This window comes from Nansenia antarctica, assembly GCF_963989245.1.
Source record: "Nansenia antarctica genome assembly, chromosome: 10".
Classification (NCBI taxonomy): Eukaryota; Metazoa; Chordata; class Actinopteri; order Argentiniformes; family Microstomatidae; genus Nansenia; species Nansenia antarctica.
Window position 1 is genome coordinate 8414490 of NC_137680.1, and position 12500 is coordinate 8426989.

General features: G+C 49.0%; 2 protein-coding genes across 2 annotated transcripts in view; one reads left to right on the forward strand and one right to left on the reverse strand.

Moving 5' to 3' along the window:
• The window catches only part of tex10 (testis expressed 10), a 16297-nt gene extending 8452 nt beyond the window's left edge, over window positions 1-7845 (forward strand). Inside the window, exons 11-17 of the mRNA XM_080540108.1 lie at window positions 329-506; window positions 1879-1967; window positions 2211-2344; window positions 4365-4445; window positions 4709-4893; window positions 5475-5685; window positions 7156-7845. Coding sequence (XP_080396234.1) covers window positions 329-506; window positions 1879-1967; window positions 2211-2344; window positions 4365-4445; window positions 4709-4893; window positions 5475-5685; window positions 7156-7272 — 995 coding nt within the window. The 3' untranslated portion in view covers window positions 7273-7845. The remainder of the gene's footprint in view (window positions 1-328; window positions 507-1878; window positions 1968-2210; window positions 2345-4364; window positions 4446-4708; window positions 4894-5474; window positions 5686-7155) is intronic.
• A 512-nt stretch (window positions 7846-8357) lies between these two features.
• invs (inversin) overlaps window positions 8358-12500 on the reverse strand; it is a gene marked incomplete at its 5' end in the record, with an annotated part of 24493 nt that continues 20350 nt past the window's right edge. The window contains 5 exons of the mRNA XM_080540933.1: window positions 8358-8791; window positions 8903-8989; window positions 10807-10967; window positions 11574-12291; window positions 12389-12500. The exon at window positions 12389-12500 is cut by the window's right edge and continues 112 nt beyond it. Of these exons, the coding sequence (XP_080397059.1) occupies window positions 8676-8791; window positions 8903-8989; window positions 10807-10967; window positions 11574-12291; window positions 12389-12500 (1194 nt within the window). The 3' untranslated portion in view covers window positions 8358-8675. The remainder of the gene's footprint in view (window positions 8792-8902; window positions 8990-10806; window positions 10968-11573; window positions 12292-12388) is intronic.

The following is a 12500-nucleotide window of genomic DNA, read 5'->3' on the forward strand; positions in this document are numbered from 1 at the left end:
TTTGGATAAAATTGGCGCAGAGCAAGCAATTCACCACAAGACTCCTTTTGTCTGAGAGGTCTGTGACATCAGCAATGTGCGTCAGAGACTAACATCACACACACACACACACACACACACACACCTCATCACTACAGCGGATATGTCACTCCCGCTCATCTCTCATTTACTATCTTGCACATAGCTCATTCCCTGTCTCTCACTTTCACTTTGTACAGTTGTAAATCATGCTTATACCCCTAGGAGAGCAATGTGGTGCTAGTTGTATTTATATGGGGTGTGTGTGTGTGTGTGTGTGTGTGTGTGTGTGTGTGTGTGTGTGTTGTAGACCCACAGGAAGGCAGTGTGGTGCTGTTGCCAGCTGAGTCTCAACAGCGATTGGTGCAGTTGCTCTACTTCCTGCCTGTGATGTCAATTGACCTCTTGGCCAATCTGAGTCGCTGCTGCACTACTGGACGTGTTTCTGCCGGCCTAGCCGCCTCCCTCATCCGTATCATACACCTCAGGTAACTATGACGACAACTCGCTGTGCACAATAGACTAAAGGTGAAAACCATGCCTGGCAGGCAAGGCCAGCTGAATTGACTTCTGCCCAGTTTCATACATCTCAAATGACCATGCACAGGTCTCTCTTGAAAAAGTGTTTTTTTATCTCTTATAAAAGGGTCCCCATTATACTCCCCAGGATAATTAAAGATGAATAAATAAATAATGTCTAGTGGGACCGTTTATGCCTAGTTGGTGCTGTCTTTCATTGGTTCTGTCATGGCTAATAATGCCTATCTCGGTTCTACCAAAGTTAGAGGCAAACAACAATGGGTAGGATGGCAGAGTTTAGCCGCCAAATTGTGTGCGTGTGTGTTCCTGTGGTCGGCGTGTGTGTTGAGTGGGTTTGTGTTGAGGCGAGCCGTCAGTCGTTCCTGGTTAGAGAGGAGACAGCAGACGGCTGCTTGGCCCTCCTAATGGAATCAAACAATTAAACAAGACACAGCGAGGGTCAGTGGCGGACTCTCTCTCTCTCAATTCAATTTAAAGGACTTTATTGGCATGGGAAACATACGTTTACATTGCCAAAGCAAGAAGATAAAAAAAAAAGAATGATGTCTCTCTCTCTCTCTCTCTCTCTCTCTCTCTCTCTCACACACACACACACACACACACACACACACACACACACACACACACACTCTCTCTCTCTCTCTGGAGACTCATTGACGGTAGAGATCGGTGGCCCCTGTAGATGGCAGTGTTGCTCTGTTCAAGTGGTGTATGCGTGTGTGCGTTCAAGCAATGTTTTTTGCTCACAATTGTTTGCAGTGTTCTCTCACATGCTTCCGGCGTTGTGCATCACAGTGATGTCATCAATGTGCATGACTCCATGCATTGCCTCTCCATGCATCGCCTCCATGCATTGCTTCTGTCACTGCATCGGTTTTATACAAACCTGGCGGGGTGGAGTGGAGTGGGGGTGGGGTATGTGGGGCACACAAAGGGCTCTTTGGGGATGAGGAATGTGGATGAGTCGTCATGGAGCTTTGGGAATATCTGACACACACACAAACACACTGTTATAGGACATCAACACCCGCAGGATTAACAAAAAAAAGTGTTTATTACAGTATCAGTACGCTCTCTCTCTGGCCCTGCACACGCACAACCAACAACCACAACAGAACTCTTAGACATTCAGTCTATGACCTAGTTATCCGAAAAATCGAACATCACGTAACTGACCCACGTCAAACAGACACATACACACACACTCGCCAACACCAGACATGACAGCCGGGGACAAACCGGTGTGTAACAAGACCCTGTCTGGAATCTGTTTTTAAATCGAATTCTGTGTGTGTGCATGTGCACGTGTGTGTGTCGTAGGTCACCTCTGAGCGGCTGGTCAGTAGGGAACCAAGAGGTAGCTCTTCGTGACGTCGACTACATCACCTTCCTGTTCTCCACGCTCACAGGTCAGGATCTGCCCCCACCCACACTTCCTGTTTCACAGTCCGCTCCCAAATGTTCAGATGGTGTTTGTCTACGTCATTAAGTCTGTCAGTTACATGTGTTCAACACAGCACTATAAACTACATGCTAGTTGCACTATGCAATCTCTTCACTTACCCCCGACCCCTTCTCTCTCTCTCTCTCTCTCTCTCTCTCTCTCTCTCTCTCTCTCTCTCTCTCTCTCTCTCTCTCCCTTCCTCCTTCAGGGTTCTCGTCAGATGAGTTGGCTACTCTGCAGGAAGCCGGTGATGACAGTGTCCTCCCCCCCTCCCCTCTCTCCCCCCTCAGCCTCTACCCCACCCCTCTGGAGCAGTTCACACATCACTGGGACGTGGTGGAGGTGGGTCAACACCTTCGGCTTCACATCACCCCCCCCCACCCCCCCACCCCCCTCAGTCCAAATGCCACTAACCCACCAAGCCCTCTTAACCTACCAGGGTCATTGCACAGAGGATTTGGAGAGAAAAGGAGGAGATTATGGGGATGGATGAATGGAGAGGGACTTGGGGGCCGTTCTGTTGGTGAGCGTCTAGTGTTCCTGCAGTCGAGGGTGTTAGTATTCTGGACACAGTTCTGGTCTTTTTAGTTCCCCATGGTGTCTCTCACACACGCGTAGGGGCTTACAGGGGGGAAGCTTTATCGTGCTGCTCCGGCCGAGAGGGGAATCTTTATCGTGTTGCGCAGGCTGAAGATGTGTGGTTATCGGGGCACCACGGAAACGCAGAAATGCTAATGAGAGCCTGTGGCATGATGAGAGTGTGACATTTCTGCACAAAAATTACAGTTAACAGAACTGCACCTCGGGGGGGGGGGAGAGAGAGAGAGAGAGAGAGAGAGAGTGTGTGTGTGTGTGTGTGTGTGTGTGTGAGTGAGAGTTGACTATAATGACTAATTCAGCTCCTCAATTAAGGCTTCAGATCCTGCCTTTCTCATCTCCCTGTCTGAGTCAATCACAGGCGAGGGGTGGGGGAGGGGCAGAGGGACGGTATTAGGGACAGGCCGTGTCTGCTCTGATTCCACTAATGAGATGGGATTGTTTTTAATGGCGGAGAGAATGCCAACAGGTGCACAGGTCTGGGGGCTGTTACACACACACACACACACACACACACACACACGGGGGTATGCACATACACTTACACACCTAATTTTGATAGAAGCTAATGGAAATTTAGTCATTTTGATTTGAAATTAATGAGGAAAAGTTGAGCATCGTTTCTCACAACCGGAAGTTTTTGTGACGGCCTCCTGTCTCATCTGGACCGCCGTCTCCATCGTGGTGTGTGGTAGGGCAGGTAGTAAGGCAGTACTCTCTTTTCTTTGTAATCAATTATTTATTTCAAAACAGTACACATGAAAAACACCAAACAAAATAAGTGTCTGTCCTGACTTTTCTTCTTTATCTTACCCCCCCCACTATAAACAGAACATTTTCTTTTTTGAAGAAGGCACGGTGATGAATGATGAGATATTTGCAGATCAATCATTTACTACAAATTGACTATGATAATATGACACTCATACATGATTAAAAGCTTAATAATCAATTAAGTAATATCATTATTGCTTGATTTAGAATCTTTTATTTTTATGTGTATATACATAAACATATGAAGGTAAGATGTTAATTGTCTAATTTGGAGTCACACCTATTTTGACACAAATTAAAACGCCAAAATCATTTCTGAGTGTTTTCGATCTGGTTTACAGTCAACCACAACAGTATTTACAGTTTTTTACCTTGCGTATTTGATGTCAGATACCTGTCTTTAGCCATAGCATCTGTTTCATAGGCCTAACTGGTAAGAAGGTTAATATTAAGGAACAACACTGAAGCCAATACTGCGTGTGCGTGTGCGTGAGCGCGTGCGCGTGCGTGAGCGTGAGCATATGAGCGTTTAAATGTGCAGTGATGCTGTGTTAGTGTGAGAAGTAATGTGGTTTGTCTGATGAATGGTCCTGGTTGATGTTGATTAAGGCAGAGAGACTGATGTGTGTGTGACTCCTTCATTTGTTCCCTAATTCTATCTCTCTGTAATATCATTACAGCTATTGGATTTCACCCTCCTTACACACACACACGCTCCTCACACACTTCCTTATTGTTTTTCCTCATAAAACATCATTATTTAAAATATCGTCCAATTCCCACATGTCAGCTCTAATTACCCAGCCTTCCACAGGACGGCCCCAACCCTTTCAGGAGAAGGGCAGGGGGTGAGAAGGGAGGGAGGGAGGGAGGGATGGGGATGGGGATGAGGCCATACTGATACTTCCTACTATCCTCAGATCAATAGTGAAAGCAATACAAAGTGCTATAACTGTCGGTCTGTCTGTCTGTCTGTCTGTCTGTCCTTCAGGAAGTGTGTCACTGTCTGGAGACTCTGGGCTCACGCACGCAGTGCTTCGACGTGCTGCAGCACGGCATCTGCACCCACCTGGTGAGTGTTTCCTTCCGTCCCTTTTAACCCGTCCTTGTTCTGCTGTTTGATTGGCTCCGGTGTGACTGACCAGATGTTGTATACCTGACCTGACCTGACCCGTTAGTCCTCGGAGCTAAAGGCCAGGCATTAGGATGTATTGAAATAATAGGCCACCATGAATGAGTGCAAGTCTGTGTGTTGTGTTTTTATATGATTGTGTGTGGGTCTCTCTCTCTCTCTCTCTCTCTCTCTCTCTCTCTCTCTCTCTCTCTCTCTCTCAGACGAGGCTGTTGGTGGTGCCTGACAGCATGGCAGCAGGGTTGTTGAGAGCGGTGTCCAGGCTGTTGGACCCCTCCTTCCTCCCCAGCGAAGCTCTGCTGAGGTTCCTCTCCCACTGCTGCCTCAGCCTGCTGTCCCTGCTGCTCACACTGCAGCAGGACACAGCCACCGAGACCAACCATAAGAGGTGTGTGTGCGTGTGTATACTGTATATATATATATATATATATATGTTACGGTACATGTGGGAATACGGTACATGTGGGAAAACTAGGGTGAGGGTTAGGTGCTACGGTTAGGGGTAGGGGTAGGGTTAGGGTTAGGATTAGACATGCCAGCATGTACCAAGTCGACGTAGCACCTAACCCTAACCCTACCCCTAACCCTACCCCTAACCCTAACCCTAGTTTTCCCACATGTACCGTATTCCCACATGTACCGTAACATATACACACACACTGATGCTCAGTGTCATGGTCACAAACTCTTGAGTCCAAAATAAAGTCAACATTGTGGGGTCAAAAATTTGTCCTTGGGAAGGCCCCAGCGAGAATTGAACTCGCGACCCCTGGTTTACAAGACCAGTGCTCTAACCACTGAGCTATGGGGCCTCACCTGGCTACGGTTAGTGAAGACAAATATTTAAAGGACACACCTATCAGACGACAAAGAAAGCGTCAGCAGCGCATAACTAGAGAGGCAGGTTTACCGCCGTCAAGTTTGTTCAGTTAACAACGTGGGTGTTTTCTATTCTCTCTCTCTCTACAGGGAGGCGGTGTGGGGGGCGTGTGTGTCAGCGATGAGTAGCGTTCCCCGGCTGTTGCGTATGGTTCTGCAGTCGCTGCATGTTGGAGACCTGTGTGAGGAGGAGCTTCCCATGTTGGCCCAGATACTGTCCCTGCTACTGCAGCACACGACGCTACGCAACCATCTGCTGGCGAACGCCACTGTACTGCAACACATCATACAGGACCTCACGGTAAACAGTCACACACGCTACGCAACCATCTGCTGGCGAACGCCACTGTACTGCAACACATCATACAGGACCTCACGGTAAACACAACGCTACACAACCATCTGCTGGCGAACGCCACTGTACTGCAACACCTCATACAGGACCTCACGGTAAACAGTCACACACGCTACGCAACCATCTGCTGGCGAACGCCACTGTACTGCAACACATCATACAGGACCTCACGGTAAACAGTCACACACGCTACGCAACCATCTGCTGGCGAACGCCACTGTACTGCAACACATCATACAGGACCTCACGGTAAACAGTCACACACACCCTGCTGCTGGCGAACGCCACCGTACTGCAACACATCATACAGGACCTCACGGTAAACAGTCACACACACCCTGCTGCTGGCGAACGCCACTGTACTGCAACACATCATACAGGACCTCACGGTAAACAGTCACACACACACTGCCATCTGCTGGCGAACGCCACTGTACTGCAACACATCATACAGGACCTCACGGTAAACAGTCACACACACCCTGCCATCTGCTGGCGAACGCCACTGTACTGCAACACATCATACAGGACCTCACGGTAAACAGTCACACACACCCTGCCATCTGCTGGCGAACGCCACTGTACTGCAACACATCATACAGGACCTCACGGTAAACAGTCACACACACCCTGCTGCTGGCGAACGCCACCGTACTGCAACACATCATACAGGACCTCACGGTAAACAGTCACACACACCCTGCTGCTGGCGAACGCCACTGTACTGCAACACATCATACAGGACCTCACGGTAAACAGTCACACACACCCTGCCATCTGCTGGCGAACGCCACTGTACTGCAACACATCATACAGGACCTCACGGTAAACAGTCACACACACCCTGCCATCTGCTGGCGAACGCCACTGTACTGCAACACATCATACAGGACCTCACGGTAAACAGTCACACACACCCTGCCATCTGCTGGCGAACGCCACTGTACTGCAACACATCATACAGGACCTCACGGTAAACAGTCACACACACACCCTGCCGCTGACATAAACTACCCCTACACTACCAGATAAGGAAGGAAATGTAAACAACTTCACACTGACCGTGTGTGTGTGTGTGTGTGTGTGTGTGTGTGTGTGTGTGTGTGTGTGTGTGTGTGTGTGTGTGTGTGTGTGTGTGTGTGTGTGTGTGTGTGTGTGTGTGTGTGTGTGTGTGTGTGTGTGTGTGTGTGTGTGTGTGTGTGTGTGTGTGTGTGTGTGTGTGTGTGTGTGTGTGTGTGTGTGTGTGTGTGTGTGTGTGTGTGTGTGTGTGTGTGTGTGTGTGTGTGTGTGTGTGTGTGTGTGTGTGTGTGTGTGTGTGTGTGTGTGTGTGTGTGTGTGTGTGTGTGTGTGTGTGTGTGTGTGTGTGTGTGTGTGTGTGTGTGTGTGTGTGTGTGTGTGTGTGTGTGTGTGTTCCAGAGGTACTGTCGTAGCGAGGCGAGGGAGCAGTGGCTGACGGACCTGCTGTACTGCTACAGTGCCACCATGGCTGGTCACCGTGGAAACCTAAACCTGGGCCTCCGAGACATCTATTGACCTCACCCACCGCCTGGACACCTCCCTCCCCTACACACACACACACACACACACACAACTTGTGACAAAGATCTTATTCAGAAGTTGTTCAGACGTGATTCTCTATCATGTAGTGGATAGAATATTTCAAGCTCTATTCATTACATTTCTATGTGCAGCATTTGCACTGTAAATCTTCCCCTGGACCGCTCCCCTCCCAAACATCTCACACATGACACCTCTACACACATCTCACACGACACCTCTACACACATCTCACACATGACACCTCTACACACCCTCCTGTCTTCCTGTTGTGGTGGCTAGCGATCTCTTACTCTGTTCTCATTCAGCTTCAAACCCTGTCCCTAAACCTCTTCGTTCACCTGTCTTCATTTTGCATTTATAAATCTGAGCAGAGTTCATCACTGCTGGTCCTGGGAGGCTACAGGGTGTGCAGGTTCTTGTTTCTGACACATCAAGATACTAATCAACTAATGACTAATGAATCATCAGGGCTGGAACAAAGGCCTAAACACCATGTAGCTCTCTAGGACCAGGAGTTAAGACTACTACTCTCACCTGTTTCTCTCTGTTGACTTTGTTTTGTTACAAAAAATTGAAAATAAAAGCTGTAGTGAAACACATGGCATCTTTATTGGAGAGTACAAAACAATATTAACATTATCAACATTGAGGTATTTAATCATAATTATAATATCTTGGCATTGTTTTGTTTTTTAACAGGATAGGAATAGTATTGACCTTCATTAAGATGAGTTATGTTGTGTACTCTAAGGGAGAGTTCACTCCTTAATGGTACCATTCAGTTCTCCTATTGCATGATATGATCAATGGAATATGAACTCAGCTTGACTTAAGACTGTTTGAGGAATGAAGATATCAGAATCCCCATAAGGCAGCAAGTAATGTGTGTATAAAGAGAGTAATATAAAGTGTATCAAACAGCACTGTGCAGAGACAGAAAGCGCTGTTAGACCTCTGATACGTCTAAAGTACCCAAGAGTGCATCTCTACCTTCAATTATGGGTAGAGGGAATGTGCGTATGTGTGTGTGTGTGTGTGTGTGTGTAGGCTGTGCGCGTGCCTGGCTGCAGGTGGGCTGGGTGTATGACCTGTTGTTGACAGGTAACCTCATTCTCCACACAAGAAGAAAGGTTATCTTGTGTGTGTGTGTGATCTTTGCAAATGGACGAAAGGTTATCTGGCGCACACACCGTGTCTGTAGACATAACCCTGTGAGGTCATGACTGTGATGTCATATGGCTTTATATGGAATTCTTGGCACAGGGAGACTACCGGTATGTCCTGGCTATGAACTACTATGGCAGTCAGATCAGAGAACAGCACAGAGGCGTTTCAATAATATTACAGTAGTGTTCCCCAGTGTTCCTCAGTGTTCCTCAGTGTTTTCCACGGCCTCGTGTCCCCTGTCCAGCACTGTGTGGTCTCAGGTGGTAGGAGTACTGCCTGGCTTGCTCCACTGTGTCACACAGGTGCACACACTCCATACTGCTCACTGTACACACACACACACACACAAATGTAAAAAGTGTCAGGAAACGGTATGCTTGAGGTTGTTATTATCCAGAAGAATTGTGTGTAGAAGAACGTTGTGTGTTTTACTCACACTCGCTGTGTGTTCGTAGAGACATGTCCAGGAGTATCTGAGAGTGAGAGCTCCGGAGAGAACGCCCCTGCCTGGCCACTGAGCCTCCTACAAAACAAGACACACACACACACACACACACACTTGAAAGAGCATTCATAGTAACAACCGTTTCTTATATTATGATTGAGACCATGGAGTGGAGTACAGGGAGCCACATAAAAGCTGGGCTAACCTGCCTGTTTGGTTAGGTATGACATTGACAATGTGATGGGTGTGTTCAACAACATTGACATCTGATGGGTGTGTTCCACAATATTTGTTCTTTAAATAGTCAGATTGACAACCTGGATCACAGGTGAGGCCCCATAGCTCAGTGGTTAGAGCACTGGTCTTGTAAACCAGGGGTCGCGAGTTCAATTCTCGCTGGGGCCTGTCGAGTTTTTTTTATTCCACTGTGTTACCTTAGGACCAACAGCTGTATAGTCACCCAAAGGTAATCAAGACACTGAGGCCCAATCCCCTTTCTAGTTTTTACCCCTTTTTGGATTGACACTCGCTTTTCGGCTTGCCCCTCGGAACAGAGTTACAAGTTGTAATGTGGTTGAAATCTTTCCCTATGAAATGGGACATGCCTTCAAGACCCTAAAACCTCAGTAGTATCATAGAAAAGCATGGACGCTTGCGATTCGTTCATAACTTAAGGTTCACTCTATCAATCGATCAAACAAGTCATCAAATAAAACCACAATGCTTCATTATCAGGCCAGTTCATGACAGAATAGCGGTGCTCTGTAGGCTAGCAACCCGTGCTCCTACTCTGCCAGTCTGCACTGATAGGAGCGGTAACAAGGGCAACAACTTCGCTGCTGGACTTAAAATTAAATTCCGGGCGTCATATGCCATCAAAGGGGGGAAATGCGACATGGAAATATGTCAAAATGCGGGACTGTCATGCACAAATCAACTTTAAAATATTGTTGTAACGTGTAACACTCACACACTCTCCTGTTCACTGGTGTATGTCTCCAGATTAGAGACAGAGCTGTACCTATCACTTTTTTGTATTTCTGGTTAGATGCTAAACTGCATTTCGTTGTCTGGTACTTGTACTCTGCAATGACAATAAAGTTGAATCTAATCTATTCTAAGAGCCTGATTAAGGAAAGAGCGAACATGATGACGAATGAAAGTGTGTATGTGTGTGTGTATGTGTGTGTGCGTGTGCGTGTTTGTGAGAGAGAGAGAGAGAGAGAGAAAATGGGTTTCATGAATGTGCATCTGGATGTGTGTGTATGTAGGTTTGTGTGTGTGTGTGTTCAGTAGACAGCTCCACGCAGTTGTCTGACATTCCCCCTGACAGCTCTGAACTTTTCACAGTGGCAGGACTGTCAGTGTGAGTGTGTGAGAGAGAGAGTAGGGGGGGGCCTACCACGTCAGGGCTGAGGAGGGGAGGGGTGTCTATCTGTCTGTGGGGTATGTCTGTGTGTGTGTGTGTGTGTGTGCCTGTGTGTGTGTGTGTGTGTGTGTGTGTGTGTGTGTGTGTGTGTGCACTGGCACAGCTCAGTTTCTGCCCATTCTCCCATCATCACCTGCCCATTCCCCCGTCATGTGTTCTGAAGGTCAGACCTGTCTATGGGCTGAAACCGTACCACAAGTTATTACACATGTATAATCACAGAGATACTGTCCAGACGTGTGTGTGTGTGTGTGTGTGTGTGTGTGTGTGTGTGTGTGTGCGCATGTGTGCCTGTGTTTTTCTTTTTTCTTTTTCTACTGGATCTGGCACTCCTGCCTTGGACACTTCCCTCGTCCTGGACACTCATTTAAAAAAAAAAAAATCTAAAGAAAAATCATGGAATTCTCATATCAGTTGAAATATGCTTAAAAAGTTTTAACTTAGTTTAGAGCCGGCCAGGTCTTACCATAGATGCTTTGCAGGACTGAGCTCTTATTGGCTGTTGACTTAGTGGGCGGGGCTCGGCCCTCCAGTTTGTTCCTGCTGGGGGCGTGGTGAAGGTCAGGTGGCCTCTCAGCCTCGGGGGAGTCTACCAGAGCCTCCCTCAGTCTGCCTCGCACACGGCACCTCCACACGCACACGCACACGCACACGCACACGCACACGCACACGCACACACACACACACACACACACACACACGCACACGCACACGCACACACACACACACACACACACACATACACACACACGGTTTATTAAAATACTGTATACTTTATCCAGACACAGACACACTGAGACAGAGTGGCTGGGAACAGAAGGGGTTCTGGGGTTGGGGTAATGGCAGCAAGACCCTGGGAGAGTGTGTGTGTGAGAAGGAGAGGCTGCTGGTAGCTATTACAACGGCATGCCTGAACTTTTAGCCTCTTGTTAAAACACTACGAGGGTTCCAAATGATACCCCCTGTCTCCCCATCTCCGTCCCGTCTCGCCCTCTCTCTCCCCCATCATAGAGGTGTTGATGGCAGGGGGGCTGGCAGCCAAACCACAGGCAAAGGGTGGGGGGTGGGGGGGGGGTTGGGGGGCACATGTGGGTACCACATGGCACTGCTGAACTCCCATGGCTAGCTACTGTGTGGTACAGAATACCCCCTTAATTTACACACACACACACACACACACACACGCACACGCACACGCACACGCACACACAACACACAACACACAACACACACCTCCTCCAGGCTCGTTGGATGGTGCAGGCAGCCTGGTTTCTCCTCCCGTGCCTCTCTCTGTCCCTCTCCCTGGGCCCGCTGCTGCCGGGGGTGGATGTGTGTGTGGAGGCGTGGGAGTATGTGTGTGTGGAGGTGTGGGAGTACGTGGTGGCATGTGTGGGTGTCTTGCTGATGAGGGTCGCGTGGTCCGTGGCAGGACGCAGCCTCGAGGAGGAGGGAGCGTGTGTCTTGTTTGTGGTGGTTGTGTTGTCCGAAGCATGTTCCTTGTTTCTGGGAGTGTGAGATGTGGAGATGTGTGTGTCTGTCTTAACGGAGGGTGTATCTGTGGAGATGTGCGGTGTGTCTCTCTTTCTTCTCGGGGGGGTGGGTTCCCTGGCGCTGGGGGCTGCTGTTCCCTGGGGGTGCTGGTCCACAGTGGGGTGGGCTGCAGAGGGAGTGTTTGTGCTGGAGGACGCGAGTGTGTTGGAGGAGGTGCGTCTCTTGGTCCGGGGTGTGGTCGGGGGTCTGTGTTTGGGGCTGGGGGGGGGCTGGCTGTTGCTGCTGGCTGCAGGAGACAGGCGCTCTCTGACCCTGGAGCTCTGGGTGGCGGAGGGCACTGGATGGGAGTTCACGGGGGGGTGAGGGGTCACGGGGGGGTGAGGGGTCACGGGGGGGTCAGGGACTTTAGGTGGCTCAGCCCTTCTCCCCTCCGTCCTGGAGGATCTGCTGCTCCGTTGTGCTGAGAGGGAGACGCAAATAAAGAATGTTGTAGAGAGTCGGCAATACTCAGTACTTACTGTGTGTGTGTGTGTGTGTGTGTGTGTTTTCCTCAGTACCTTTGTGTTTCCGTGTCTCCTCCTTGCTCGCGGTGCGTCCTGTCTTGGAGGTTTTCTTAGCCCCGCCCTCTGCCGCACTCTCAGACACCGACAGGTCCTTCATAGCCTCCGC